The 27,841-nt window shown below is 47.0% G+C and overlaps 1 protein-coding gene across 3 annotated transcripts in view; it reads left to right on the plus strand.

Annotated features, from left to right (window-relative positions):
* Nucleotides 1-14,800, plus strand: part of TRIM16 (tripartite motif containing 16) — a 105,132-nt gene extending 90,332 nt beyond the window's left edge. For 2 of the 3 annotated variants that reach the window (XM_074970649.1, XM_074970647.1), the window contains exons 2-6: nucleotides 875-970; nucleotides 4,457-4,690; nucleotides 6,076-6,247; nucleotides 12,717-12,812; nucleotides 13,172-14,800. In XM_074970649.1, coding sequence (XP_074826750.1) covers nucleotides 875-970; nucleotides 4,457-4,690; nucleotides 6,076-6,247; nucleotides 12,717-12,812; nucleotides 13,172-13,809 — 1,236 coding nt within the window. In that variant the 3' untranslated portion in view covers nucleotides 13,810-14,800. The remainder of the gene's footprint in view (nucleotides 1-874; nucleotides 971-4,456; nucleotides 4,691-6,075; nucleotides 6,248-12,716; nucleotides 12,813-13,171) is intronic. The other variant, XM_074970648.1, reaches the window with a different exon arrangement.
* Nucleotides 14,801-27,841: the final 13,041 nt, after the last annotated feature.

The raw sequence follows: 27,841 nt of genomic DNA on the forward strand, positions 1-27,841 counted from the left end.
AAAGTGACTTAGGGCCCAATTTTAAAAGGGATCTAGGGGCCTAAAGATGCAGATAGCTGTTTGGGGGGATTTCAGTGGGAGTTTGGTGCCTGGGTGCTTTTGAAAATTCCACTAAACCTACCTGCCCCTTTAGGTTTCTGAATATCTTTCAAAACCTGACCATGAGTCACTTTTGAAACTGGGACCTCGGGCTCCAAGTCACGTAGGCGCCCTATGGAGTTAATGGAGTTAAACAAGTGTGAAAACCAGTATAAATGAGAGCAGACTCAGACCCTAGAAGTGAGAGGGAAACTTTTTTCAGAACCTTGAAAATTTTTGCTTCAAATTTGGGTCTAGAAATGTTCCAAGATTTGGGTGGGCTGGAGGGATTGGTTTTACGTTTGTTAACCATTCCATCTGTTCCTAGTCTTTGTATGAAAGATCAAGGCAAAACCCAGACCCTGTCCTCTTGTATTTTCCCCACTCATTGATCTGGATTCTGACATTTCCCTTCCACTGCTCTGGATGACTGACCTTCTTAGGGCTTATTTACTGCAGCCATGTGTGACCAAGGATGTTTTATTTGCTGTTTCTGTTGCTGTCATAGACTTTCCCAGGTGCTAAAGGTAGCAGGAGCTGCAGAGACAGAATTTTCTAATTTATTGTGTTGCTGGAAAAAATGACACACTCCCCAGATCAGACAGAAGCTAATAAAAATGTCCAGAGTGTTGTGAGTCTGTGGACTGCTCTTGTCTGTGGGAAGTGGAGCGGGTTCCAGCTGGCTGCTTTGGGTAACCAAAAATCAGTTATAGAGTTTCATAAAACCCCCTCTCTCTGCTATCCTGTTTGGTCACTGGGAGAGTGGATTGTTAACATCTGCTTCATCCATTCACAGAGAGAACTTCTGCAGACCCAAGCAGAGTACGACTGGAAACTGAAGTCCACTGAAAACGCAATTGTCAAGCTGCAGAATAATACACAGTCTATAGTGGTAAGGACAGAACTTGGGTTATTTCTCCTCCTCAGATTAAACTGAACCCATAATAATGGAATGAAAATGGTTGTATGATATTTAACGGGAGCCTGGATAATGGTCTTACACTCCTTTATGTGTGAAGTGTATGCAGCCTCCATGTTTCTGTCATCCGCAGACATCTCCATGCCTGTTCCATGCCGCTGGCATGCTCTCCCCTCTCTGGTCATAAGCTGCTACTCACATTCCATTAAAAACCCTGAGAAGCAAGACAATAACATGCCAATGGGGCAGGTTGGATGGAAGGGTGGGTAGGACACTAACCCGAGACTCAATTCCCTGCTCTGCCACAGTCTTCCTGTGTGACCTTGGGCAAATCACTTAGTCTCCCTCTGGCTCCGTTTCCCACCTTTACAATAGGGAGAATAGCACTGCCCTGCCTCTTGGGTGTTGTGAGGAGCAATATGTTAAAAATTGTGAGGTGCTCAGACATGATGGTAATGGGGACCAGATAAATACCTCAGAAAGAGAGATTTACACCACTGAGAATCGAGCCCACTAACTATTACATAAAAAACAGCTTGACACCAAAGATTGAACTGGGAGCTCAGAGAGCTGCAACAGCTCAACTAAAGCTTCCTACATGGGGCTGTAACTAACTCATTTCCTCTGCGGATTGCGCACAGAATGGAACCTGTAGTAAACATTCACTTAGGGGTTACACTGAGATACTGAATCCCAAATTCTTTGGACAATCTCAGATAACATCTCAACTTCACAGCTCAAACTCCCCTCCAGCCTTGAAGTGCAGTACTACCCTGAAAAGTGACAATAAAAAGACAGTGGGGTCCTAGCCTGGGTAGAATCACAACGTCCAGAGGCCACGTGACAATTAAAATGCACAACAGTCAAAAGCTGAAAAACTCCACCAAATTTCAGGCTTGTTTTGAATTGCGGGGGAGATTTTTGGGCTGCTTTGCCTTTAATCCAAGTGGGTTTGTTCATCTCGTAAGGGAACACTTGCAAATGCCAAAAGATTTAGTATTCCAGGGCAGGGTCAGCTTTGTGCCGGCTTCTGTTGTGGAGAATCCACCCAGAAATGTTGTTTGATGATATCATCCAGCTGCCTGTGTGAAGCATCTTTGGTGAGTCACATCTCCACAGGGCTTCCAAAGAGCAGTGTCACGTTTCAACAGTTAGAAAAGCGGACTAATCATATTAATTGTTACCCTCTTGAAATTGTCCTGTGTTGGGGCCATAATACTCACGTAAACCCGCAGACTTCACTCCATGGTACAGCCTCTGCAGCTGCTTCCTCGGGTAGCACTGTTTTGATGTTACTTTTCTGCATGGCAATTCATGGTAATTCCAGAACCAACCCTCAGGACATGGCTAATGAGAGATGAAGCCCTTCATTTCTAGGTGGCTGCTTCAAATCTAGGGGAAAGTCGTTACCTCCTGATAGCCTCTGTGAGATAATTTGCTGGTCTGAGTCCAGTTTCTATTTCTGGATGAATTCTCAGATCAACAGCCACTGGCTCTGACTCACCTCTTTGTAGGCAGTCTGAGCAGAAATGGGAGTTAGGGGCTTAAATGCCTTTGAGGAGCTGGTCCTCAACTCTGATAATCTGGGAGAATGAGGGTTTTTGTTTGATTTACAAGGAGGTATGGAGACGATCCAAGTCAGCCTGGTTGTAGCCATCCTGCTGGAGAGATCCTGTAACCTCTCCATGAGGCCACATGGTACTTTCCCCCCAGGGACTGTTGAGTAGAAATCAGGGTGGAATTTTACCCTGTGATTCATTGAAGTTATGCCTTATTTCCATTTCCAGCAGCAGGGCTCCAGCCCCAGTGCAGGCGGGGCTGCATCCTCTGTGCCATACAATACCTGTCCTACTTCAATAATGAGAAGGGATCCTGTTTGTTTTCTCATTGTGTTCATAGGCCCCAACTTCTACTCGACCCCCCTCTGCCCCCAGCCCCGCCCCCATTCCAACCCCTACCCCAAAGTCCGCACCCCAACTCCACCCCCTCCCTGCCCCTATTCCAACCCCTTCCCCAAATCCCAGCCCCGCCTCTTCCCCGCCTCCTCCCCTGAGCGCGCCAGGTTCCCGCTCCTCCCCCGTCCCTCCCACCACCAAACAGCACCCACGGAGCACCCACAGAGTCGGTGCCTATGACTGTGTTACCTTCTCAATTATCCACTGGAAGTGCCTCCATGTCCGTTTCTGTGTGTGCTGTGCTTTGTCGCATGGGAAGCTCATTGTGGGAACAGAGGTGTTCCTCCTGTGGATTTTCTCCCCTCTCTGTTGGTACTTTGAGAGCCCCCCCCCCCAACTGCCCAATTCTCCACAGTAAGTCTCAGTGCTTTGCAACTTGGCCACCAGCCTTATAAATAGGCTTGGCAGAATTTTACTTTCATTTTATAATTTCAGCTGACTGTGTTCATATTTATTTTTAAGCATTTTTATTTTTTATTCATTTAAATGTTCACAGTTGTGGGAAGTTATGGGGGTGTCCATCAGTGGGGAGGGTCAAACAATAATTGTTTCATGACAGTGGATGTTGAGATTCAAAAAATGAAAGCTTGATAACCATTACAACACAAATTGTCAGCATCACATCTCAAAATAGCCAAAGTCAATATCCTCAAATCAAACTCTGCCACGTGCTCAGGCAGAATGTTTCTTCCTGTGCCTGTCTGTGAATTTTGATTACTGTTGATGGAAATATTTTTTTGCCGGTTTGCGTGCGTACGGCGAAATCAATCTTTACTGACACCTACCAATAAAAATCGAATCCTTCCATGCCGACTTATAAATAAATGATGGGGATTAACTGGGGTATCAGTACTGTGCATTGAGAAGGCTTGCTGTTGGGTTGTTGGTGTCAAGTCCCTCCATAGCCAGGAGCTGAGATAGCTGGTCTTCTTATGTATGGGCAATGCATAACTGGTTCAGGCCTATGGTTCACTGTGATCTAACCCCATAACACAATGAAAGGGAAGACACAGTGCTACATGGGCATGCTTTCCTTCATCCTTCCAATTCTCTGTTCTGAAAAGAAATGCCATCCCCTTCCTGGGTCAACTCGCCACCTCCTACAACTTTGGTTGGGATTACAGGTTGCCCTTTTAACAGCATCCAGCAGTTCCACAGGTCCAATTAACTTAACTTTTCTGTCACAGAAGGGTATTTCCCTGGCTATGATCCTTAGTCAGTCAAAACCTAAGAGCCCTAAACTGCTCTCAGATTGTGTGTATGTACGTGTGTTGGGGCATAGGGGAAGAGACCAGGATCTGCTGGAAACAGGGCCATGGGTTCCAGTTCCTTGGTTTGGATTTACTGATTAGCTGTTGCTGTCACTGCCTTTGTACTGTGGAGGCATCTCCACAGTGATTAGAAAATGCTGTTTGTACATCCTGATGCATTTGCCAGGAAGGTGCAATGGCGACACGGCGAGGCTGGTTGGAAAAGGTAACAGCGGTGGCTTTTGTCCCTGTAGAGTTCTATTTCCGAAGTGAAGAACCTGGTGTCCGGGCAGTTTGGGGAGCTCTTGGAAGCTGTCAAGATGGCCCACTCAGATGTACTGGCATTTCTAGACGAGAAGGAGCACGTGGCAGTGAATCAAGCCAACGGGATAAAGATCCATCTGGAGCACAAGCATGCTGCCATGGAAGAGAATAAACTCAGGCTGGAGAAGATGGCCCTCCACACCAGTGACATCCTGTTCCTTAAGGTAGCATGATGGACAAGGTCTTTCCACAGGGGTGAAAGTAACTTAAAGGACTTACTGGTACTCTGGAGTCCTGAGCAGGGGGGCGTGGCCTCAACCGGAAGAGGTGGGGCCTTTAAATACCCAGGCCCTTTAAATCAAGATTTAAAAGCCCGGGGGCTCCCAGCTGCAGTTGGAGCCCTGGGGCCTTTAAAATCACCCCGGGACCTACCAGCTGCACAGGCAGCTGGGTGCCCCAGCGCTCAGGGGCGATTTAAAGGGCTCCAGCCACCGCTACCGCAGCGGAGCTCCCGGCCCTTTAAATCACCGCCGGAGCCCTGCTGCTGCTACCCTGGGGCTCCGGCAGCAGGGCTCGGGCGGCTCTTTAAAGGGCTTGGGTCTCCTGCCACTGCGGGGAGCCCGGGGCCCTTTAAAGCACCAGCCTGGGGAAGTCAGTCCAGTCCGGCACGGCATACTGGCTCTTGCCAGTACGCCGTACCGGACCGTACCGGCTTACTTTCACCTCTGCCTTTCCATTATAAAGACCTGGGGGATGGTGTGTCTGTAGATAAGTGTCTGGTTTGTGGCGTTCAGGTCAAGTGTGCAGTACGATCAGACTGCATTGCGCTATTTTATAATTGAAAAATGGTGCCAGGCCTTCTAAGAACATTAGAACCGGCCTGCATCTCCTGTAACCTGAAATGAAGATTCTGACTCCAAATTCAGAACTGATTGACCCTCCCTGAGTTGTGGAGTGTAAGACTGGGATTGTCAAAGTGCCTCTCAGCCCTAAAGTGCTCTGAAATCTAGGAGGAGAGAGAGGGTGAGATTTTTTCACCTTTGTTTTTAAAGAAGGAAAATGTTTCAGATCTCTAAAGGCCACATTGTTTGAGCCTAAACTGTGCAAAGCTCTGGATGAAGATGATAGAACTTTGCCCTACGCCTTTATCTCTAGAAGTTGCTAAGACTTCTCTTCATTCTCCCTGGAACTGACTGAGATGTATTATTAGCCTACAGCCAACAACACTGTAATTTCATTATAAATGCTGGGTGTGTTGTTTCCTTCATTATTTTATGACCCTGGTCTTCTTTTTCTAATGCCCTCAGAGTACAGGGAAGCTTGTAGTGAGGTCCAGAGATTGCTGTTCCTTGGCTTTAGCTTTACAATCATAAAGTTTATCTGGTGAACTTCATTTTCAGCCTGATCTTAAGGATCTCCCATAATATAGGTTCCTGAATCAGATGAGTTTAAGTTCTTCAGGGCTTCAATGGAATGGAAAGGGTCAGAGTCTGCTCCCACTAAAGTCAATTTGGATTTTGCTAGTAACTTCATGGTGAGATGGATCTGGTACAAAATCAGCCAAATATATGAGGAAATGAGCAAAAATAGAACTGTTTTTTTTTGGCAGGAATATTGTGAGCTCAAGAAGAACACAGGGGATGACGTGCTTCCCAGTGTTTATATTGGACTCAAAGATAAACTGTCAGGGATCAGAAGGGTCATCTCAGAGTCAACAGAACTCTTGCTACAGCTTGTACAAACCACCTATAAGGAAAAGCTCCAGGAGTTTGCAAAGGAAGGTGAGTCTCATCCTCTGCCTTGCAGCTGTTTAAATGTATGTTTACAGAGCTCTTTCTCTCTCTCTTTCTCTCTCTCTCTCTCTGTGAACACTTTAGTGCTGTCACCAGATGGCAAAAGTGAGGTCCTGATAAAATGCCTGCTGCCCAAAACCCAGTACCTGAAGCACATACGGGGAGGTGTCTAGTCTAAGGAGGTGGGTGGTGGTGGTCGGGGACTCTCTCCTTAGGGGGACTGAGTCATCTATCTGCCGCCCCGACCGGGAAAACCGAGAAGTCTGCTGCTTGTCAGGAGCTAGGATTCACGATGTGACGGAGAGACTGCCGAGACTCATCAAGCCCTCGGATCGCTACCCCTTCCTGCTTCTCCACGTGGGCACCAATGATACTGCCAAGAATGACCTTGAGCGGATCACTGCGGACTACGTGGCTCTGGGAAGAAGGATAAAGGAGTTTGAGGCGCAAGTGGTCTTCTCATCCATCTTCCCCGTGGAAGGAAAAGGCCTGGGTAGAGACCGTCGAATCGTGGAAGTCAACGAATGGCTACGCAGGTAGTGTCGGAGAGAAGGCTTTGGATTCTTTGACCATGGGATGGTGTTCCAAGAAGGAGGAGTGCTAGGCAGAGACGGGCTCCACCTAACGAAGAGAGGGAAGAGCATCTTCGCAAGCAGGCTGGCTAACCTAGTGAGGAGGGCTTTAAACTAGGTTCACAGGGGGAAGGAGACCAAAGCCCTCAGGTAAGTGGGGAAGTGGGATACCGGGAGGAAGCACAAGCAGGAACGCGCGAGAGGGCAGGGCTCCTGCCTCATACTGAGAAAGAGGGACGATCAGCGAGTTATCTCAAGTGCCTATACACAAATGCAAGAAGCCTAGGAAACAAGTAGGGAGAACTGGAAGTCCTGGCACAGTCAAGGAATTATGATGTGATTTGAACAACAGAGACTTGGTGGGATAACTCACAGGACTGGAGTACTGTCATGGATGGATATAAACTGTTCAGGAAGGACAGGCAGGGCAGAAAAGGTGGGGGAGTTGCACTATATGTAAGGGAGCAGTATGACTGCTCAGAGCTCAAGTATGAAACTGCAGAAAAACCTGAGTGTCTCTGGATTAAGTTTAGAAGTGTGAGCAACAAGGATGATGTCGTGGTGGGAGTCTGCTAAATAGACCACCGGACCAGGGGGATGAAGTGGACGGAAGTTACTAGATCACAGGCCCTGGTTCTCATGGGAGACTTCAATCACCTGATATCTGCTGGGAGAGCAATACAGCGGTGCACAGACAATCCAAGAAGTTTTTGGAAAGGGTTGGACAATTTCCTGGTGGAAGTGCTGGAGGAACCAACTAGGGGAAGAGCTCTTCTTGACCTGCTGCTCACAAACCGGGAAGAATTAGTAGGGGAAGCTAAAGTGGATGGAAACCTGGGAGGCAGTAACCATGAGATGGTTGAGTTCAGGATCCTGACACAGGGAAGAAAGGAGAGCAGCAGAATACGGACCCTGGACTTCAGAAAAGCAGACTTTGACTCCCTCAGGGAACTGATGGGCAGGATCCCCTGGGAGAATAACATGAGGGGGAAAGGAGTCCAGGAGAGCTGGCTGTATTTTAAAGAATCTTTATTGAGGTTACAGGGACAAACCATCCCGATGTGTAGAAAGAACAGTAAATATGGCAGGCGACCAGCTTGGCTTAACAGTGAAATCCTTGCTGATCTTGAACACACACAAAAAAGCTTACAAGAAGTGGAAGATTGGACAAATTACCAGGGAAGAGTATAAAAATATTGCTCGGGGATGCAGGAGTGAAATCAGGAAGGCCAAATCACACCTGGAGTTGCAGCTAGCAAGAGATGTTAAGAGTAACAAGAAGGGTTTCTTTAGGTATGTTAGCAATAAGAAGAAATTCAAGGAAAGTGTGGGCCCCTTACTGAATGATGGAGGCAACCTCGTGACAGAGGATGTGGAAAAAGCTAATGTACTCAATGCTTTTTTGCCTCTGTCTTCACGAACAAGGTCAGCTCCCAGACTACTGCACTGGGCAGCACAGCATGTGGAGGAGGTGACAAGCCCTCTGTGAAGGAAGAAGTGGTTCGGGACTATTTAGAAAAGCTGGATGAGCACCAGTCCATGGGGCCGGATGCACTGCATCCAAGAGTGCTAAAGGAGTTGGTGGATGTGATTGCAGAGCCATTGGCCATTATCTTTGAAAACTCATGGCGATCCGGGGAAGTCCTGGACGACTGGAAAAAGGCTAATGTAGTGTCCATCTTTAAAAAAGGGAAGAAGGAGGATCCTGGGAACTACAGACCAGTCAGCCTCACCTCAGTCCCTGGAAAAATCATGGAGCAGGTCCTCAAGGAATCAATTCTGAAGCACTTAGAGGAGAGGAAAGTGATCAGGAACAGTCAGCATGGATTCACCAAGGGCAAGTCATGCCTGACTAATTGCCTTCTATGACGAGATAATTGGCTCTGTGGATGAGGGGAAAGCGGTGGACGTGTTCTTCCTTGACTTTAGCAAAGCTTTTGACACATCTCCCACAGTATTCTTGCCAGCAAGTTAAAGAAGTATGGGCTGGATGAATGGACTATAAGGTGGATAGAAAGTTGGCTAGATTGTCGGGCTCAACGGGTAGTGATCAATGGCTCCATGTCTAGTTGGCAGCCGGTATCAAGTGGAGTGCCCCAAGGGTCAGTTCTCGGGCTGGTTTTGTTCAACATCTTCATAAATGATCTGGAGGATGGTGTGGATTGCACCCTCAGCAAGTTTGCAGATGACACTAAACTGGGAGGAGAGGTAGATACGCTGGAGGGTAGGGATAGGATACAGAGGGACCTAGACAAATTAGAGGATTGGGCCAAAAGAAATCTGATGAGGTTCAACAAGGACAAGTACAGAGCCCTGCACTTAGGACGGAAGAACCCCATGCACCACTACAGACTAGGGACTGAATGGCTCGGCAGCAGTTCTGCAGAAAAGGACCTAGGGGTTACAGTGGACGAGAAGCTGGATATGAGTCAACAGTGTGCCCTTGTTGCCAAGACGGCCAATGGCATTTTGGGATGTATAAGTGGGGCATTGCCAGCAGATCGAGGGACGTGATCGTTCCCCTCTATTCAACATTGGTGAGGCCTCATCTGGAGTACTGTGTCCAGTTTTGGGCCGCACACTACAAGAAGGATGTGGAAAAATTGGAAAACGTCCAGCGGAGGGCAACAAAAATGATTAGGGGACTGGAACACATGATTTATGAGGAGAGGCTGAGGGAACTGGGATTGTTTAGTCTGCGGAAGAGAAGAACGAGGGGGGATTTGATAGCTGCTTTCAACTACCTGAAAGGGGGTTCCAAAGAGGATGGGTCTAGACTGTTCTCAGTGGTAGCTGATGACAGAACAAGGAGTAATGGTCTCAAGTCGCAGTGGGGGAGGTTTATGTTGGCTATTAGAAAAAACTTTTTCACTAGGAGGGTGGTGAAACACTAGAATGCGTTACCTAGGGAGGTGGTGGAATCTCCTTCCTTAGAAGTTTTTAAGGTCAAGCTTGACAAAGCCCTGGCTGGGATGATTTAGTTGGGGATTGGTCCTGCTTTGAGCAGGGGGTTGGACTAGATGACCTCCTGAGGTCCCTTCCAACCCTGATATTCTATGATTCTATGATGCTTCTCTGTGCCATGCGTGGACTGTCCTCCTAAGCCGGTCCTGGGCTCTGAAGGGCCAAATGTCTTTGGACCATCTTTGGCAGACTCTTCTATTTTGTATACACCATACAGTGCATTTGAGTAGCTCTCGGTGTTGTACTTCAGTCCTATTTTATACTAATCCCTCATCCCCTGTTACTGTCTGATGCGCTGTACAGATTCTCTGCAATATTTCATCTCTACCTTCATCCTGTTCCATTAGACTCTCTGCAAAATAAGGAAGCTCTGTTCTAATCCTTGCTTGTGGGTGTATGTTCCTGTCCTGGCATCCTGGTTGTGTTTTCTTGAACTTTTGCTTTGTCTCCAAGCCATGATGTTCAGCGACTCCTGCTCCAGGGGGTTTTGGATTCTCCCTCTGGTTAAGGTGTACAGCACACCCATCAGCATTTTGTACACAGACTCACCAAGGCAGTTTCTGTTCTGTCTGCACTCAGAGCCTTGCCCTGTTTCACCAGTGCTTTGCAAGGAACTGTGCTCTGCTACTGTCAGAAATGCCCTCTGCTGTGCTTCCACCTTGGACCTGCCCTGTGGTAGTGTCTTCTTATCCTCTTTCAATAAAGTAAGGCCTTGTAAAATAAAAAAAAATGCAGGCTTCCCGGGCCCCCAGGAACTGACAATCCCAAGGTCACAGTGGCAGAGTCAGGAATAGAAACCCACCAGACAATCCTTCCTGTGTGCAATGAGATCATCATGCTGGATTTGCAACATCACACACTGATTCCTATGGTAACAGATTGGGATGTAGAGATTGCGATTTTACTGGATGTCCAAGCATGCGGGAAAAGTGGGCTGATTAAGGGGTGTGTGTGTTGGGGGTGATGTTTCTATTTAAGCACAATACTGTGATTAGAAAAGAGAGCAAGCAGAATGTAGAAACATTCCAGGTATTGCCCCCTCCCCTCACTATTTAACTTTGTCCCACTCTTTCTTTCAAATGATCAATCCACCTCAATCAGCAGTTAATGATTTACTGTGTGAAAAGGCCTGGATATTACCTAGGTTGCTATCCAAATGCCTTTTTAGTCCACAATAGAAATCTGATAAGCAATATGAGTCTGACACAATCCAGCTGAATTCCTCACCCTCCCATGCATTAACATTATCAGCTGAGTCAATTCCACTTGTTTATATGTAGTCACTCCTGGTTTCCCCAGTAAAGCAAAGGCTATTTGCTGTTAGGCGCTAGTGCGATCTCTGCCTGCTTAGAGCATGTGTGAAGGCCACAGCATCAATCCTGCCTTGCTGGCAGTCTTGACACAAAGTCAGTTATGAGCTGGAGGTGACAACAAGGAAACCAGGCTCTTTCCTGATGTGAATCAACTCAGCCACCTCAGGACTGAAGTTATTTCCTTGAGAAACATATGGACAGAGGAGGGAGCTGTGGAATCCATGGTGATTTAGCTGGTTTTAACTCCATACAAGTTGTAGCATTTACAGCAAATCTGGTTTTTTTCTGGAATAAATGAGTACTGCAATTTAATAATAATACTTTGGCCTTCTCTACTGCTCTCCATCCAGGGATCTCCAAATGCTCTATAAACATTGCCCACAATTATCCTCCATGATCTATCTATCTCTGGCAGTGCAAAGCAGCCAGAAAGACAGCTTAACTAGTCACATGGAGATTCCTTTCATACTAGTAATAGCGTAGAGCTGGTGACACACCCATCCTAGCCCATGCATAGAAATTTACCTCTGTCATCTCAAGCTATTGCTTCTCCCATTCCCCCGTGATTTCAGTCCTGCCCTTTAGTAGGTACAATGTGATAGCTGTTGCTGATTTCTTATAGTCTCGCCTCTCCTGTTTTCTATCTTGCTGTTTATTGACTCTCCCTGAATGAAGGATTTTTCTTTTATTGGCACTGACCTGCAGGCCTGACTGCTCTCATCTCCACCGGTTGCTTTGCAGTTTGATTCTGTTCTTCTCTGGGTTTGTTCTCCCTCCCATTTCTGCACGCTTGAGTAAGATTGGGTTTATGCCAGCGAAACACCTGGCAAGGAAGGACAGGAAACAGCTCCCTAGGGTACAGAGTGGGTCTTGTGTTTTGAGTTTAGCTGATCAGAGAAGCATCACAAAGCCCTAAAAATGACCTGGACTGTGCCACGCCAGCCAAGAGTGCCCTTCCTAGGGTGGTGTGCAGCAGGAACTGCGAAGCTGTTGCACTCTGCTGTGCATGCGTCTGCACAAATACAATCAAGCACCAGGCATTGACCATTGCACTGAATAAGTCTCAGCTTCACCTCACCCCTACTCCCTGACACTTGAGTGCAAGAGGCAAGGCAGGCACCAAGACTAGGCATGTCTGAGGAGATGTGGGGTTAAGCGCAGCCCTTTTCGTGGGTTTGAGGCACTAAGATACCCAATCCGCTCTTCAGCCCTTCTACTGCTTTTAGGCTGGAGTAACTTACCAGATGTATTCCCTAGCCATAGTTGAGACAGATGTAGCTCTGCAAGCCACCTAGAAGGGCTCCACAGGTGACATTTTGTGCTTGACTTCTCTACACCATGTTTCCCCTCACTGCTTACACAAAGTCCCAGGAGGCCAGGATTCAGTGGGCCTCATCCTGATTCTCATCCACGCCAGCTTCACAGTGACATTATTATTGATTGTCACTTGTGTTACAGCAGTGCAGTGGGTTTCAACCCATGGCCTGCGGACCCCTGGGTGGGTTGCAGAGTGTGTCTAAGGGATCCGTGAAAGTCTGTTGTTACCATAGAACAGCAGTTTTCAGCCTGTGGTCCGTGGGAATACTAACTGTCTTTTTGTTGTTGAAGAGGACTGTGGGATCAAAACGATGGTGTCTGCACTTGTACCATCCAGGCACCGCATATCAGCTCCAAATCCAGAGACTAGGAGTGACTTTCTCAAGTGTAAGTATTGGAATTAATGACTCTAAAGCAGATGAGGCTCGTGGGGGAGAGGGGAATGGGAGTTTGGAAGAGGTTTCTAGAGAGCGACCTGGTTATGTAGTTTATCTTGGATTATCTGTCTCTCAGTTGTCTTAATTGTTATCGGCTGAAACATGAGCATGGCCACAGCTTCTTTCAATCCCGGTGACAATCGCTTGGGCTATACAAAGGTATTCAGTTGCCCAGTGATGCTCAGCTAATGGAGTATGTATAGTAGTGGAGTAGGATCCATAGCTCATATCTTGGGCTAAACAACATGGAGAGTGTTCACTGGAGAGGCCACGTTAGCCATTTCAGTAACAATTTTCTTTTCTATTTAGACACTTGCCCGTTAATGTTTGACCCAGTCACAGCCCACAGATATCTCAGGCTCTTGGAGGACAACCACAAAGTGACTAACACCACGCCTTGGGAACACTCCTACCCAGATCACCCTGAAAGATTTGAGCACTGGCGCCAGGTGCTGTCAGACAACAGCTTGTACATGGGTCGCTACTACTTTGAGGCTGAAATAAGCGGAGCCGGTGTTTACATTGGTATGACATACAAAAGCATTGACCGGAAGGGGTCAGAAAGCAACAGCTGCATCTCGGGGAATAACTTCTCCTGGAGCATCCAGTGGCATGGCAAGGGGTTCTCCGCGTGGCACAGTGATGTGGAGACGCCACTGAAAACAGACACGTTCAACAGGATAGGGGTCTATCTGGACTACCCCAAGGGCACTTTGTCCTTCTATGGTGTCACCTTGGACACCATGACTCTGATACACAAGTTTGAGTGTGAATTTGCTGAGCCGCTCTACCCTGCTTTCTGGCTTTCGAAGAAAGAAAACTCCATCAGAATAATCAAAGCAGGGGATGCTGATGAGAAGACTCCTGCCTCTTCTGCTTCCTCAGAGGAAACTGCTCCTTCCAACACACATTCAGTGTCTGAGGTGGAAGCATTGGCCAGTACTTAGGTTGTGGATCAATATTAGTATTGTGGCAGCAGGGGCAGCAAGGAGATACATGCTACTGGGGTTTTAATAAGAGGGTCCATTGTTGGATCATATTAAAGAAGTTCTTTATTAAAATCACAAATGAGTTTGATTCCCCATAGTTTAAATTCCAGGGTATTACTAATTAAGAGGTCTCTTGGTTTTTGGTACTGTTTCTCTCCCTCTATGTGTGAAACTTGCAAGCTGCTAATTGCGTTAGTACATTCTAAGACAGAATCTGTTCTCAAAGCAATTCACACAGAGAGAGACTCAAAGCAATACTCTGTAACAACAGAAACAGCACCCAGAGGCTCCCCGCCCTTTTGTTGTATTAACAACTGTGATTAAAATAGAGATAGAGGATGTATGTGGATGGATGCTTGGTGTGGATAATAACTGAATGATCAGGGAGGTGCCAGCCTAAGAATCCAGTGTCTATCGGCTGAAGAAGGTGTCAAGTGGAAATAACCAGAGGACCCCCGGAGGGCAGACTGGAATCCACCCAACAGCCTCAAGAATGGGAGAACCAAAGAACAAGATAACATCTAGCAGCACGGAGCCGTCAGGAATGTGCCATCTGCTGACTGATTCAGCAACAGCATGATGAAGCAATTCCCATAGACCTGGCATAGGAAGAAATTCCTATATAAATGGACTCTAGAAAGTGAGAACTTTGGGGTCTGATTCTGCAAACCAACTTCCAGGAGCATCAGATGAGCATCTGACAAGGCCCTGCTCCCTCATGTCCAGGCCACCTGGCCAGTGGCTTGGCATAAGCAACTTCAAGGCTGGTAACTATGATAACAACCTTGCAGAACCTGTGTGTGTGTATGAATGAATGTGTGAATAAATATGAAATTGAATGGAATGTTATAGCTATAATTAACTGCTTACTAGGATCCTTTCTGTATTCACAATAAATGTGAAAAGAAAAGGAGTACTTGTGGCACCTTAGCGACTAATCAATTTATTTGAGCATAAGCTTTTGTGAGCTACAGCTCACTTCATCGGATGCATACTGTGGAAACTGCAGAAGACATTATATACACAGAGACCATGAAACAATACCTCCTCCCACCCCACTCTCCTGCTGGTAATAGCTTATCTAAAGTGATCACTCTCCTTACAATGTGTATGATAATCAAGTTGGGCCATTTCCAGCACAAATCCAGGTTTTCTCACCCTCTGCCCCCCCACATTGTTTCATGGTCTCTGTGTATATAATGTCTTCTGCAGTTTCCACAGTATGCATCCGATGAAGTGAGCTGTAGCTCACGAAAGCTCATGCTCAAATAAATTGGTTAGTCTCTAAGGTGCCACAAGTACTCCTTTTCTTTTTGCGAATACAGACTAACACGGCTGTTACTCTGAAACCTGTCATTATACAATAAATGTGGCATTTTGCCTTTTTCCCTTTAATAAGATCCTGCTGGTTTTTATTTTATTGGTATAACACCATAAACGAAGCTGGTTCTCAGCTTCCTATGGCTTGAAGATGGAAAAGTCCTTTTAGGTCATGTAGTCCAACTCTCAGGGGTCAGTGCAGATTGTTCCCTACTATATATTCTTGAATGCTTTGTTCAGTAGGATTTTACCTTATTTCAGCATGATGGGTATTCTACCATTTCCCTTGGGAAACTTTTCCAGCTTCAAGGGACCTGATTCTGTGCTCATTTACAGTGGCATAAATCAGGTGTAACTCTATGGAAGTTAACCTTGGGCCAAATCTGCAGTTAGTGTAGCTCTGCCTAGCTCTGTTGAACTCAATGGAGCTATGGTGATTTATACCAGCTGGAGATCTGGAGTGGAGTTACACTGGTGTACAACCTGTGTGAGAGGAAGATCAGGCACTAATAGGTCAAGATCTCACTATATGGAAAATATTCCTAATGTTTAGTCTACATTTCTTCTGCTCAGTTTCATTCTGTTACACCTGGTCTCATTGGAGGCAGAATAGGTCAGTGGACAGGCAGGCTGGTCCGGCGGCTAGGGTGCTATCATTGGTGTGGGGGGACCAGTGTTCGCTTGCCTACACCAGCACAGTCGCCTTGCGTGATGCTGGGCAAGTTGCTCAGTCTCTCTGTGTCTCAGTTCCCCGCCTATACAATGTGGATGATAGCCTTGCCCTACCTCTCAGGGGTCTTGTGAGGATAAATGTTGGATCATATTAAAGAAGTTCTGTATTAAAATCACAAATGAGTTTGATTCCCCATAGTTTAAATTCCAGGGTATTACTAATTAAGAGGTGTCTTGGTTTTTGGTACTGTTTCTCTCCCTCTATGTGTGAAACTTGCAAGCTGCTAATTGTGTTAGTACATTCTAAGACAGAGTCTGTTCTCAAAGCAATTCTTTGTAACAACAGCTACTCACACAGAGAGAGACTCAAAGCAATACTCTGTAACAACAGAAACAGCACCCAGAGACTCCCTGCCCTTTTGTTGTATTCATCTTGCTTTGTTAACAATTGTGATTAAAATAGAGATCGAGGGTGTGCGTGGATAATAACTGAATGATCAGGGAGGTGCCAGCCTAAGAATCCAGTGTCCATCGGCTGAAGAAGGCGTTAAGTGGAAATAACCAGAGGACCCCCGGAGGGCAGACTGGAATCCACCCAACAGCCTCAAGAATGGGAGAACCAAAGAACAAGATAACATCTGCAGCAGGGAGCCATGATGAATGTGTCATCTGCTGATTGATTCAGCAACAGCATGGTGAAGCAATTCCCATAGACTGGCATAGGAAGAAATTCCTATATAAATGGACTCTAGAAAGTGAGAACTTTGGGGTCTGATTCTGCAAACCAACTTCCAGGAGCATCAGATGAGCATCTGACAAGGCCCTGCTCCCTCATGTCCAGGCCACCTGGCCAGTGGCTTGGCATGAGCAACTCTAAGGCTGGTAACTATGATAACAACCTTGCAGAACCTGTGTGTGTATGAATAAATATGTGAATAAATATGAGATTGAATGGAATGTTATAGCTATAACTAATTGCTTACTATGATTCTTTCTGTATTCACAATAAATGTGGCATTTTGCCTTTTCCCCTTTAATAAGATCCTGCTGGTTTTTATTTTATTGGTATAACATAAACACACAAAAGATGGTGAGATGCTCAGAGACTACAGCAATGAGTGCTTAAGTACCCTAGGTAGAACACTGGACTGGCAGGGAGTTCTGTTCCTGAGTTGATGGGTGACCTTGGGCACCTTCATCTTTGTGCCTCAGTTAATTGATCTGTAAAATGGGGATAAAGATGCTTGCCCACCATTGTAAAAGGGGGGCAGTGCTACATTGCTATATAACTACATATTATTATTCTTTTCCTCTCTGTCCCTCAAGTCTTCCCTACTTAATCTAGCCTTCTATTGAAACCACCATTCCCTTTTTACGCTTCAGCCCATCACCTCAGGCCTGCCCCAGAACATGTGTGCTGCCTTCCTATTTCATACTGCATCTAATCCAAGCTCTGTCTTTGCCTTCATGCCTTTAAATAATCCTATTCCTGTCTAAAACTCTGAATTTCGACTCCCCTTCCACCTCCTCTATTCCCCATCCTGTCTTCTCCTTGCTCCTTTTCTCTCTGTCCCATTGCCAGTTTTGTACCTTCAGTCATGCTCTCTTCTACATTTGGAACAAATCTCCACTTCCTGTCCCCCAAATACCTCCTTCCAACACTACTTAAAACCCTCCTTAAACCCTCTTCTTCCTGAAACATGCCTACCTTGTTGTCCTCATTAAAAATCTCTCCGCCTGAACTGTTGTCCTGTGACTTTGTTCTATTGGTGAGGGGAAGCACCCTGGGGAAGGCATTGTATCTTACCCCACATTTGCAGGGTGCCATGCAAATGTATGGTGCGTTATACACAATAATTCCAGAACTCCCTTAGAATGTCACTACTTCAATAAGGCTGTACCAGTATACAGGCCAACACCATGAGGTGTTTTGCTCCATGAACCTGGTACTTTATGAAGCACTGTGTGAGGAAAGGTGTACCCCACACAGGTAACAAAAGGATTAACAGGAGCCTGAGCCCAATTAGGTGGCATCAGAATGGGTGGTAGGCCTAGTTGGTGAGTAAGCCCAGCTGGCAGGGAGCTGGGTCTTCATCAAGGAAGGAGCTCAGGGTAGTGGGAAAGAAACTAGGGAGGGAGACTCAGCAGAGGGGTAGCTGGGTGTTTAGCCCAAGAGAGGAAAGGCAGAAAGAGGCTTGGGGCTAGAATTAAAGAGCTCTGAGTCAGGAGGAAGCCTGGGTATCTGGGGGCAGGTTGTTCTGAGCCAGAAGGAAGCTGGAGGCAGTGAAGGCTAAGGGGTGTCTGGGACTGGAGTGCAAAGGGCTTGCAGGGGATGAGGGCAGAATTCACCAGCCACTCTCTTGGCCCTAGAGAGGGGAGAGTGCTGTGGGGAACAGGGAGGCTTGCAGGGCAAGGAGGAAGCTCAAGGGGGGAAGATACCTAGAAGACAGAGGAGTGGGGCAAGCTCCTGTGGTTGACCCTGACACAAGGGCAAGAACCGGGCCTCTAGGAGGAAGCCCTGGGAGGTTGTTGCTTGTTACAGAGAGCCCAGGAAGGGACTGGTGAAAAAGGCCTAAAGAAAAGCTAATGGTAGGAAGGAGTCCTGAGAGACAGCAGCAAGTGTCTGATGGAGCAGACCTTGGCTGCTTGTCCTAGGTTCCCTGGACTGGAACCCAGCATGGGGCTGGATTCCCCGACCAGCTAGTGGGAGGGTGGGGTGATTCCCCTCTGATGTAGGGGGATAAGGACAGGTCAGACTCTGGAGAGAGGTGTGTCCAAACCACTGGGCCCAGAGTCAGGAGCCAGAGACGTGACAAGGAATTGTTTGTTGGACTCTGTTAGCTCAGAAGAGGTGAGACTAACCGTGACCACGCTGCAGTGCTGAGTTATGAGAAGAGGCAGACCATTGATGGGGACACTACAGAACTGCTCTCCCATGCCTGGCTGTGAGGGGCAGCCCCAGCGGTGAGTCCACTGTTGCACACACGCTGATATAGACAAAGCCATTTTACAAGACACACCCTCCCTCCACTAATGCTAGTGAACCCAAGGCACAGTGCCGCCCCCCCCCTCCCCCCCCATACACCGTGTTACCATCTGAGTTGGCCTTCCGGCAGCAAGCTGTAAAACTGCCTTTGATCCTCCTTCCTGTCCTGCCCCTATTCCAGACAGAGGGGTAGGGGCAGGGGTCAGGTTGATACAGGGACATTGGGGTGTAACTGTAAATTAGGGGAAATGTGGGGTTTCCTCATTCTGCCAACTACAAACCTTCAAAAATCATGAGTCTGGCTTAAAAAAATCATGTTTTTAAGATAATAAATGTTGGGTTCTTTTCTTTTACCTCCTGGTTCCTGAATGCTCAGGGCACACTTGCTTCACATTTTCAAGCTTTGCTCTACTAACTGCAGGGCTAGATGCTTCTTTATTTGTACATGAAAGCTGAGCCTTTCATGCAAATCATGCTTCCAGTGATGGGGGCTTTAAGAGAAACACTAAAAATCACAAGAGTCACAATGAAATCATGAGAGTTGGCAACACTGGCTTCTGCATGTGGAGCCTGTGACATGCCCCAGCCAGGACCATGGCAAAGAGGAAGCCACCTTGATTTCTCTAGGGGACCTTGCGCTCAGCACAAAGTAACTCGCCCACGTAGCATAGGGACATGAGTGGTAAATACCACTACCTGTCTCTGGTGGGGTGAGCACCCATAACCCTCAGTCCCCTGCCAATGAAGCACTGACTGCACGGTCTGAGGAACAAACGGCCTGCATATAAAAACCAAGGAAGGAGCTCTGGAAATACAGAGACAGATAGAGGTTGGTTCGTGGGATAAACACCACTGAACAGAGAAAGAGTTTCAAAGATGACTCACATCCTGGGTGTGAGATTTATTTCTTAATCCCCTCCTGTTGAGGGCCTGGAATCCATAACCTTCCTCTCCTAGGCTGCCAGCCTGAATCTAGTGACTACGTGGTGGAATATGGGGGGAGATGAGTGTCTGGGTCTCTGTACTATCCCTATGGGCAAGTGTCCATTTCACAAAGCCAACACTAAATCCTAGTTGACAGGCCAGGGCTGAATGAAACTGGAGTCCTGAACTAGCTGCTCTCACAGCTCAAGCAGTGGTCCTTGCAGCTGTAGCTGCAGGCAGAGAGAGAGGCAGTGTAGATGAGACGTGTACTAAATGTTCTCTGCTGCACCTGTTCTTTAGATAGAGGTCTCGGGACCCCCAGACCTAGGGGATCAATCCAGTGCTTGGATTCTTGGTGCAGAAAGGCTGCCCCCCACCTCTCAAACTCCTGTACCAGCTGCAGCTCAGCAGAAGCAAGGCTTGGGGCTGATGGGGATGACGGTGCAAAGGTGGGGAGAATCCTGAAGCGGCACAAAGAAGTGAATCTGATGTGCAGCGGGAATTGGAGAGGTTAAAAAGCAGAGGGGAGAGGGTTTGGGGTGAGCGGAGTGGGTGGGAGGAAACTGGGAGCAGAGGAAATAAAAGAGAAAATGAAATTGGAACAGAGTGAAAATGTGGGGAAGGAAATACAAGAGAATTTCAAAGGGAAAAGGATCCAAGTGATAAAATCACGACCCGGTGTATATATAGATCATGGAATGCAGTATAAATAAATGATAAAAGCAAGGTGATAGAAAAGCCTGGCGAGGGAAAAGGAAATCCTACCCCATGCCCCAGGGAAATGACTCGCAGGAGCATGGAATACAAAGGAGATCCTGACTAATAGGGAAAGAGGGGAGAGTGGAAAAGAGGAATTAGAAGGAAGGTGGTGCCACAAGAGGGCACTCTTCTCCCACAACAAAGCTACCATTGCTGCTGTGGGAGCAAGTAAGTTACTGTGTGGATTAAAAATAGATAAATAAATCCACCTGAAAGCCTGTCACTGTGGAAGGAATTTGTGTGGAGGTGCTCCCTGGTACTGGGTCAGTGTGTTTGCCTGTGGGGGACAAGGTTCCTATCTGGGTCACATTCCCACATGAAAAGCAGGCCTCCTGCGAGTTATGGGGTATCACAGCACAGCAGGGAAAAAAGGCAGTAAACTTTGATACCACTGGGGATTCCTGCTCATTACAGGAACAGGGCCTAGAGAGGAAGTGAAGTACTGTAGGAGCAGCCGCAGAGCTGTGTGGAAGCTCAGGGCTAGTGTGTCAGGAGGCAGGGCGTGTCCCGAGTGAGGCGCTTCAGCAGAGCTGTGCGGGGCCCCAGAATGGGACTAGCAGGGGTGCTGCAGGTCAGGACAGAGGAGCACTGGTGGAGCGGCAGAGGGAAGCCCAGAAAAGGAATAGTTTTAATTGTACGCTGTTCTCATTGAACAAAATACGTTAATGTCCCACCAGGAGGTTGCTGCACAATCAGACCAGTGATGGTAATGCTGTACATTTGCAATACTGAAGGGCTTGATGCTGCCATGCAGTCCTTGGAGTCCCTGCAAGACCCCCTGGGGCCAAATGCATCCCTGGAGTCAGTGGAGTCATGCCAAGGCTGAATGTGGCTGACATTGACTGCTGTGAGGGCTACCTCAGCAGGAAGCTTAGGTGCTGTCTCCAGTAATGGAATAAGACAATCAGCTCAAAGTGCCACATGAAAACCAAACTGTTTATCATTTGCTTTGTGCCTCCCTCTCTCTTCAAAGCATCTAGTTCTTGCTGGCATTTTCTCTGTTTCTGTCAGATTTTTCATTAGCAAAAGAGCTTCATTTTAGCAAAAATAGATTGGGGGTGGGGAGAAATCGCGGCACTTCTAATGAGGCCCCCCACCTCATCATGCAGCTCCACAGCAAAGCAACAGCTGGGTTGTTCTGCTGTGACTTTACTTCACTCCCTGCCCAGGGAATGCAGAGGCATTTGAGAACTAGGGGTGTGAAAGGTGGAGAGGAAAGAAGGAGGAAGGACGAACAAAGAGAATAAAAGGAGGAGGCAGGGGCAAGAAAAGCAGGAAGAAATGAAGGCTAGATTCTTCTCTTTTGTGTTGCACAGGGGCTGTCATTGCTGTCAGAGAGAACTGAGGGCATATTCATTAAATGAAACTGTCTCCAGGGCATATTCAGCACCACCTCAGTGACCAGGCAACGTTGCTGCCATGCAGAGGGTCAGAGGCTGGATACCAACTCTCTGGGGTAGCAGGTATGTGGAGTTAACATGCTTCCTCCTTCAGCAATTGAGCATTTTTTGTCACACCCCAGCAGTCCTCTCTGGCTGAACTAGCAGAGTTAGTGGGCACAGAAGGGATCAGCTCTACAGGATCTGGGAGAGTGGACTGGGAATTGCATGGAAACCTTCCTCCCACAGCAACAGAAAAAGGTCTTGAAATGCTCCTGGGAAGGGAAAACCCTTCACAGAAATATGGAGAGAAAACAGCCTACTAATGTGACTTGATAAAGGCAGCAAGGCTGGGAGCTAGAAGGGAGTGCTTCAAAGTCAGTGATGGAGATAAGCAGGTCTCAGATTTCTGGGGATAACCCAGTTGCCTCTCTTGATGTAGGGGAACATAGTCTATGTATTGCCCAATTTGTCGGGGGATATCATGAAGGCCACTCCTGGAGACCTGATACCAGACTAAATAGACCAATATAAATCTTCATGCTTCAGGTCATAAGCAAACCATTAACTCCCTGGGGTCAGGAAGAAAATTCCCCTGGGTTTGGGTTATTTCATCACTGCCTTAGGCAGGGTTCTTACATCTTCCTCTGAAGAAGCAGGTAGCGGGTACCGTTGGAGACAGAATACTGAACTAGATGAGCCATTGATCCAGTTGGGCAATTCCTATGCAGCTGTCTGACCCAGTGAGGGGAAATCCTACAGTATCTTCGCACATATGCCACAGCAGGGCTTCCCACAGGGCAACAGAGTCCCTCACTGCATATCTGACAATGGCTGAACACAAAGGCCAGCTGAGCATGAAGGCCATCAGCTGGGGGAGAACAGGCACACTGAGACACTGGGAATGTCCCCTGGCTGCCTTCTAATGCCCCCAGAGGCCTTCTGAGCAGCTGCCAGTTCTCTGAGCCCCAAGCCCTCAGTACCATGATACAATCACTTTAAAGTGTGCTACGACAGGATGCTCCTTTCCCAGCAGGTTTCTTCCTATCTTCTCCCTGCCCTCATATTCAGCCTCTTTAGAACCAAGGGGGGGTGCTACCAGAAACCTCCCAGGGGAAAAAGACATCAGCTCCTAATTGTACAGCAAGCCTGGCACCTCCCCTCCCTCTGTGGCTAATTGAACCTGTTCTCCTGACAGGCTGCCTGACTGAGGCACACTGGTCCTCCCACCTAGCAGGAGGCCCTATGCTAATTAGCAGCGGGGCTGACAGCTTTCTCCAGTTCAGTGATATCTTTCAACCTGCCACCTGTCACCCAGCCTCCCCCCACTTTCCTTTGCCTTAAGGAATCATTACTGAGCGCAGCTTTCAGAGCATAGATATAAGAAGCCATATGGGGCAGGTGTGTGTGGGGAGGACCCCTGCAAAGACGGCCTTTTCCAGGAGCAGCTGTGTGCTAATTTGACCTTGTCTTTTGTAAAGGGAGCCTGGCAAAGGCCCTCGTTTCTGTGGCCAACACCATTTGCTAATGGTTGGGAAGGGCAGCGAGAGTCCCTCCCCGCCTGCTTTTCAGAATGGATGGACCCGATCCATAGCTGGAGTAAATCTTTGGAGCCCCATTGACACCAGTGCTGACAGATTTACCACACCTGAGGATGTGGCCTGAGAAGCAGAGCAGGAATACCTAGCTGTTATCTAATGCTTTTCATCCCTTGATCTCAAAGGATGTCAGTATCATCTCCATTTTACAGATGGGGAAATCGAGGCACAGAAAGGGGAAGTGACTTGCCCAATGGCATCCAGCAGGCAAGGGGCAGAGCCAAAAATAGAACTCAGGGCTTCTGAGTCCCAGTCCAGTGCCTTATCCTCTAGGTCACACTACCTAAAAGAAGTAAGAGTTCTGCTCCTCTTTGGACTGAAAACATCCAGCCTGGGAGCTGACCTGCTAAGTCACCTCACTGAGTAAGATGAGTGTCAAAACCTAAGGTGGAAAGGCAAGGAAAAGAATGGAAAGCTAGCTGGCTGCGGGAGGGAGGTATTTGAACACAGACTCCAAGGAATTGCCATGGAGAAAAGACCCTGACTTCAGATCCTTTTTACAACAGGGCAGGTGAAAAAACCAGCATTTAATTTTTATGCAATTTTTTGAACCCTCCCCACCAAAACCCTTATTTTTTTATTTGTCAGAATGTTTCATGCTTTAAAAAAAAGAGAGAGAGAGAGAGAAATGGATGGAAACACAAAATGTTTTGTTTCATTTTGAAGTTAATTTTCTTTTCTTTTTTTAGAAAAAGGCATAATGAGATCCAGAGGCTGGAAGCGAGATAAATTCAGAGTAGAAATAAGATGCATGTTTTTAACACTGAGGTTAATTAACAATTGGAACAACTTATAAGTGACATGGTAGATTCTCCAACTCTTGAAATCTGTCTCTGTAAAAAAAAGATGCTCTAGCTCAGGTCAGGTCGCTTGGCCTGTGTGATGCAGGAAGTTGGCCTGGGTGATTGTTGTCAAGCTGTCCTGCAGTGGCTCAAAAGCATGAGTAGCAACCGCAGGGCAGACTGTTAAGAAGCAGGGCACAGACCGGAATTGGCCGCGTGTTCTATACTTAGATTTCACCCACCAAGTAACAAGGGTGAATTCAGCAAGCGTTATAACAGCTTTACCATGGAGTCACAGACAGTCCCCTTGGTTACTCCCATCTATCTTGGCACCCAGGCAAGCCGGCCTTTGTGATAGATGGTCCCTTACACCACAAATCACAATATTTGGCTTACTCCCAGTCCCAAAGGACCAGTCACTTATCCCAGTCAATTGCTCCTAAGATCTCACACCAAAGACAATGCTTGTAGCCAATCCTGTAATAAACTAACTAAATATGTTTCAACTTGGAAAAGGATATAAGAGAGTTAGTTACAACGTTAAATCAGATAAACATACCCACACCAATGAGTTACAGTCTTAAGTTTCAAAAGGTCATAGAAACTTCTATAGTAAGCAAGCTCTATATGTCCTTTAGGGCTAACCCAGGCTAAGCACTGGGGATCGCTGGTTTAGTAATTCTTTCCCCCTCAGAGTCCAAGCAGCATAAAACATACAGATTCTCCTTTTGCTTCAAGTTGCAAGTTCAGCTCTTGGGAGGAATTCAGTTGCACATCTCCTCTTCGGGGTGGGGGGCACAATCTACAAACCCGTTCATCTTCTGAAGTTCCACAGTGGTTCATCTGGTGTTGCTGTGATTTATAGTTACAGAAGCAAACACTTAAATATTACCTTATAACACGGGATACAGGTATTATAAGTGAGATTAATGGAGGCAGCAACTTACAAGCATTTCATGAAGTCTAAACACAAAACACATTTTTCTAACTCTAATGCCTGTTTTAAGAATACTAACACACAGGTGAGCCAGACTGGTTCCAGCTCTGTATTTGTCAGTGTCCAGTTGACACCTAGGGGTTTTGGCGAGAGCTGGCACCTGGTTTGTCAGCATCACAATCATAATTGTCCCTTCTGACCTTAAAATCTATGAATCCTCAGAATTTGATTGACTGACTGATATTTCTGTGGTGTTCATCACGATAGTATCTCAGAACTATTCACTCCTAGCATAGCTATTGCAAAGGGCCTGCAAATTCCATCCAGGGATTGACCCCAGCACAGGATTCCCAGTTCAGGGGGCAGTCCAGCATAGGAGAGGGCATGGTCAAAGCATTTCAATACCCCAGCTGTTCCTCAAGTGCCATAAAACCTACAGGAGCCACGGAAGGGCAGAACCAGCACTGGGGACTGAACTGGTCTCCCATAACTTTAGAATTAGGAAGTTGCAAACTGCCTCCTCTCTGGCCCTGGATGAACATCATTAGTTTTAACCCTGTTTGGGCTCAGCCTCTCCATCAGAGAAACGGAATTTCATTTAGTTGATGATGGAATGAAGGTTCCACTCAGATACTGAGAAGAAGGTGTGATAACTGAGGTGGAGCAAACCCTTCCCTACTACTTCAATGGAAAGTGCTATTGCAGCGAGAGGCCCAAGTGCAGTTAGGCCAGAACTTGGGTTCAAACCTAGACCTGAACCTAGGATTTATGGGCTCGGTCGTGTCCCCACTTTATCCCAGGGTGCAGTCCCACTGAGCTCAATGGAGCTGTGTTTCTATAATGGAATCTTGACTCTGAACATCTCTGACTTTGTGGAGTCAAATCACACCCTAGACTGGGTCTGAATGTCTTGGCTGGGGGCTCATCTCTAATTTCTGCTCAGCTGCCTGTGCATAGAAATCTCTTTATTCCCAGAATGCAAGGGCAGTGTATCCCTGCTATGTGTTCACAAAAAACATTCTGGGTATCGCCATGCAACTGAGCCTATCACTGTGGTAGACTGTAATTGTTTAAAGTTAAATTATAAAACAAACCACCTCAGTTTCACTGCACATCCCCTGCAAATACCACACTACTGAACTGAGAGGGGAAGCATTTTCAGCTAAACTCCTAAGGCCTGGAGAGAATACCAGGGAATTCAGCTTGTGCAGTGATTTCAGCCACCTAAACAAGTTTTGTAGGTAATATAAAACTATTTGGACCTTGCATTTTTAATTAAGTCTTTTAATTATCCCAGTGTATTTTATTAGCTTTTATGAAGACAGCTGCTTTTTAATGCTGTATAAGCCAAATCTCTGCTCTGAAGCACAACTTGGCCAAATCAGGATTTTGGTCCCCAACAGCCTTCATCAGTGGTTCACTCGATAATTTAATTTAAACTGTAATTTACCATCCCAGCTTGATTGAAACACCCTTGGCTGGAGTGTTTGTGCTATTATATGATGGACTGGGGCAATGTTCCAGTTACAGGATGATGAGCTTGTTGCTGAAGGTAGGGACAAACACCAGGCAGTACTTGACAGGCCAGCAACGGCCCCCCTCCCTGCTCCTCCTCTTCCCCCTTTTTTCTTTTATTGTTTTGCATTTGTTCACTAGCGTTGGGTCTAACCCACACTCCTGCGTGTAGAGTCCCTTGAACCTTGAGTGAATCTGAACCCACATACAAATCCAAATGTCACAGCTGCTGCATCTCTCTGTAGTGGGAATTATAGCCATCTCCAATGCCGGAATTACTGGGTGGAATGCTATGCGCTCTATTAGGCAGGAGGTCCAAGCAGATTCTGTGCTGTACAGGTTCTTGTACCATCCTCGTTACTGTAATATCTGAACAATGTGGTGACAATGGTCCCAGTCAGCTTTAAAATCTGGGTCTTGTGTTTCTATGCTCCGTTAACCACAGTACCTGATCACTTCACACGCTTTAGTGTATTTATCCACACCACACCCCAGTGAGGTAGGGCATGGGAAACCCAGGCTCCAAGACCCAGATCCACAAAGGTATTTAGGAAATCAATGGAAGTTAGGAACCTAAGTCCCTTTGTGGATCTGGGCCAGAGACTTTGGGCATGTCTACTCCGCAATTAAAAGCCTGTGGCTGGCCCGTGCCAGTTGACTTAGGCTTGCAGGGCTCAGGCTAAGGGGCTGTTCAATTGCCCGAGCTGCAGACTGAGCTCTGGGACCCTCCCACCTCACAGGGTCCTATGCACTACTAAATGCAAGGTGGAACAGATTGTTTAGCATCAGTAGGTTCTGAAGGTCTTGTGCAGATTTCTTTTGAGGATGAGGGCTGAGAGGTCAGATGTGGAATGATCGCTTTGTGAAAAGTGTTCACCCACAGGTGACAGGGTGTTTTGGCCTTTGATCATATTTCTGTGCAAGTTCATTTGAGAGTGTAGTGATTGTCCGGTTTCACCCCATAGTTGTTGTTGGGGCATTTAGTGACTGGACAAGGTACACCCCATGTAGTGATAGGTGTGTGTAGGACCTGTGGATCTTGAAAGGTGTGGTGTGGGGGGTGTTGATCATTGTAGTATTGGAGATATGTCTGCAGGTTTTGCACCTGTTGTTCTGGC

The sequence above is a fragment of the Natator depressus genome, chromosome 14, assembly GCF_965152275.1.
Source record: "Natator depressus isolate rNatDep1 chromosome 14, rNatDep2.hap1, whole genome shotgun sequence".
NCBI classification, from domain to species: Eukaryota; Metazoa; Chordata; order Testudines; family Cheloniidae; genus Natator; species Natator depressus.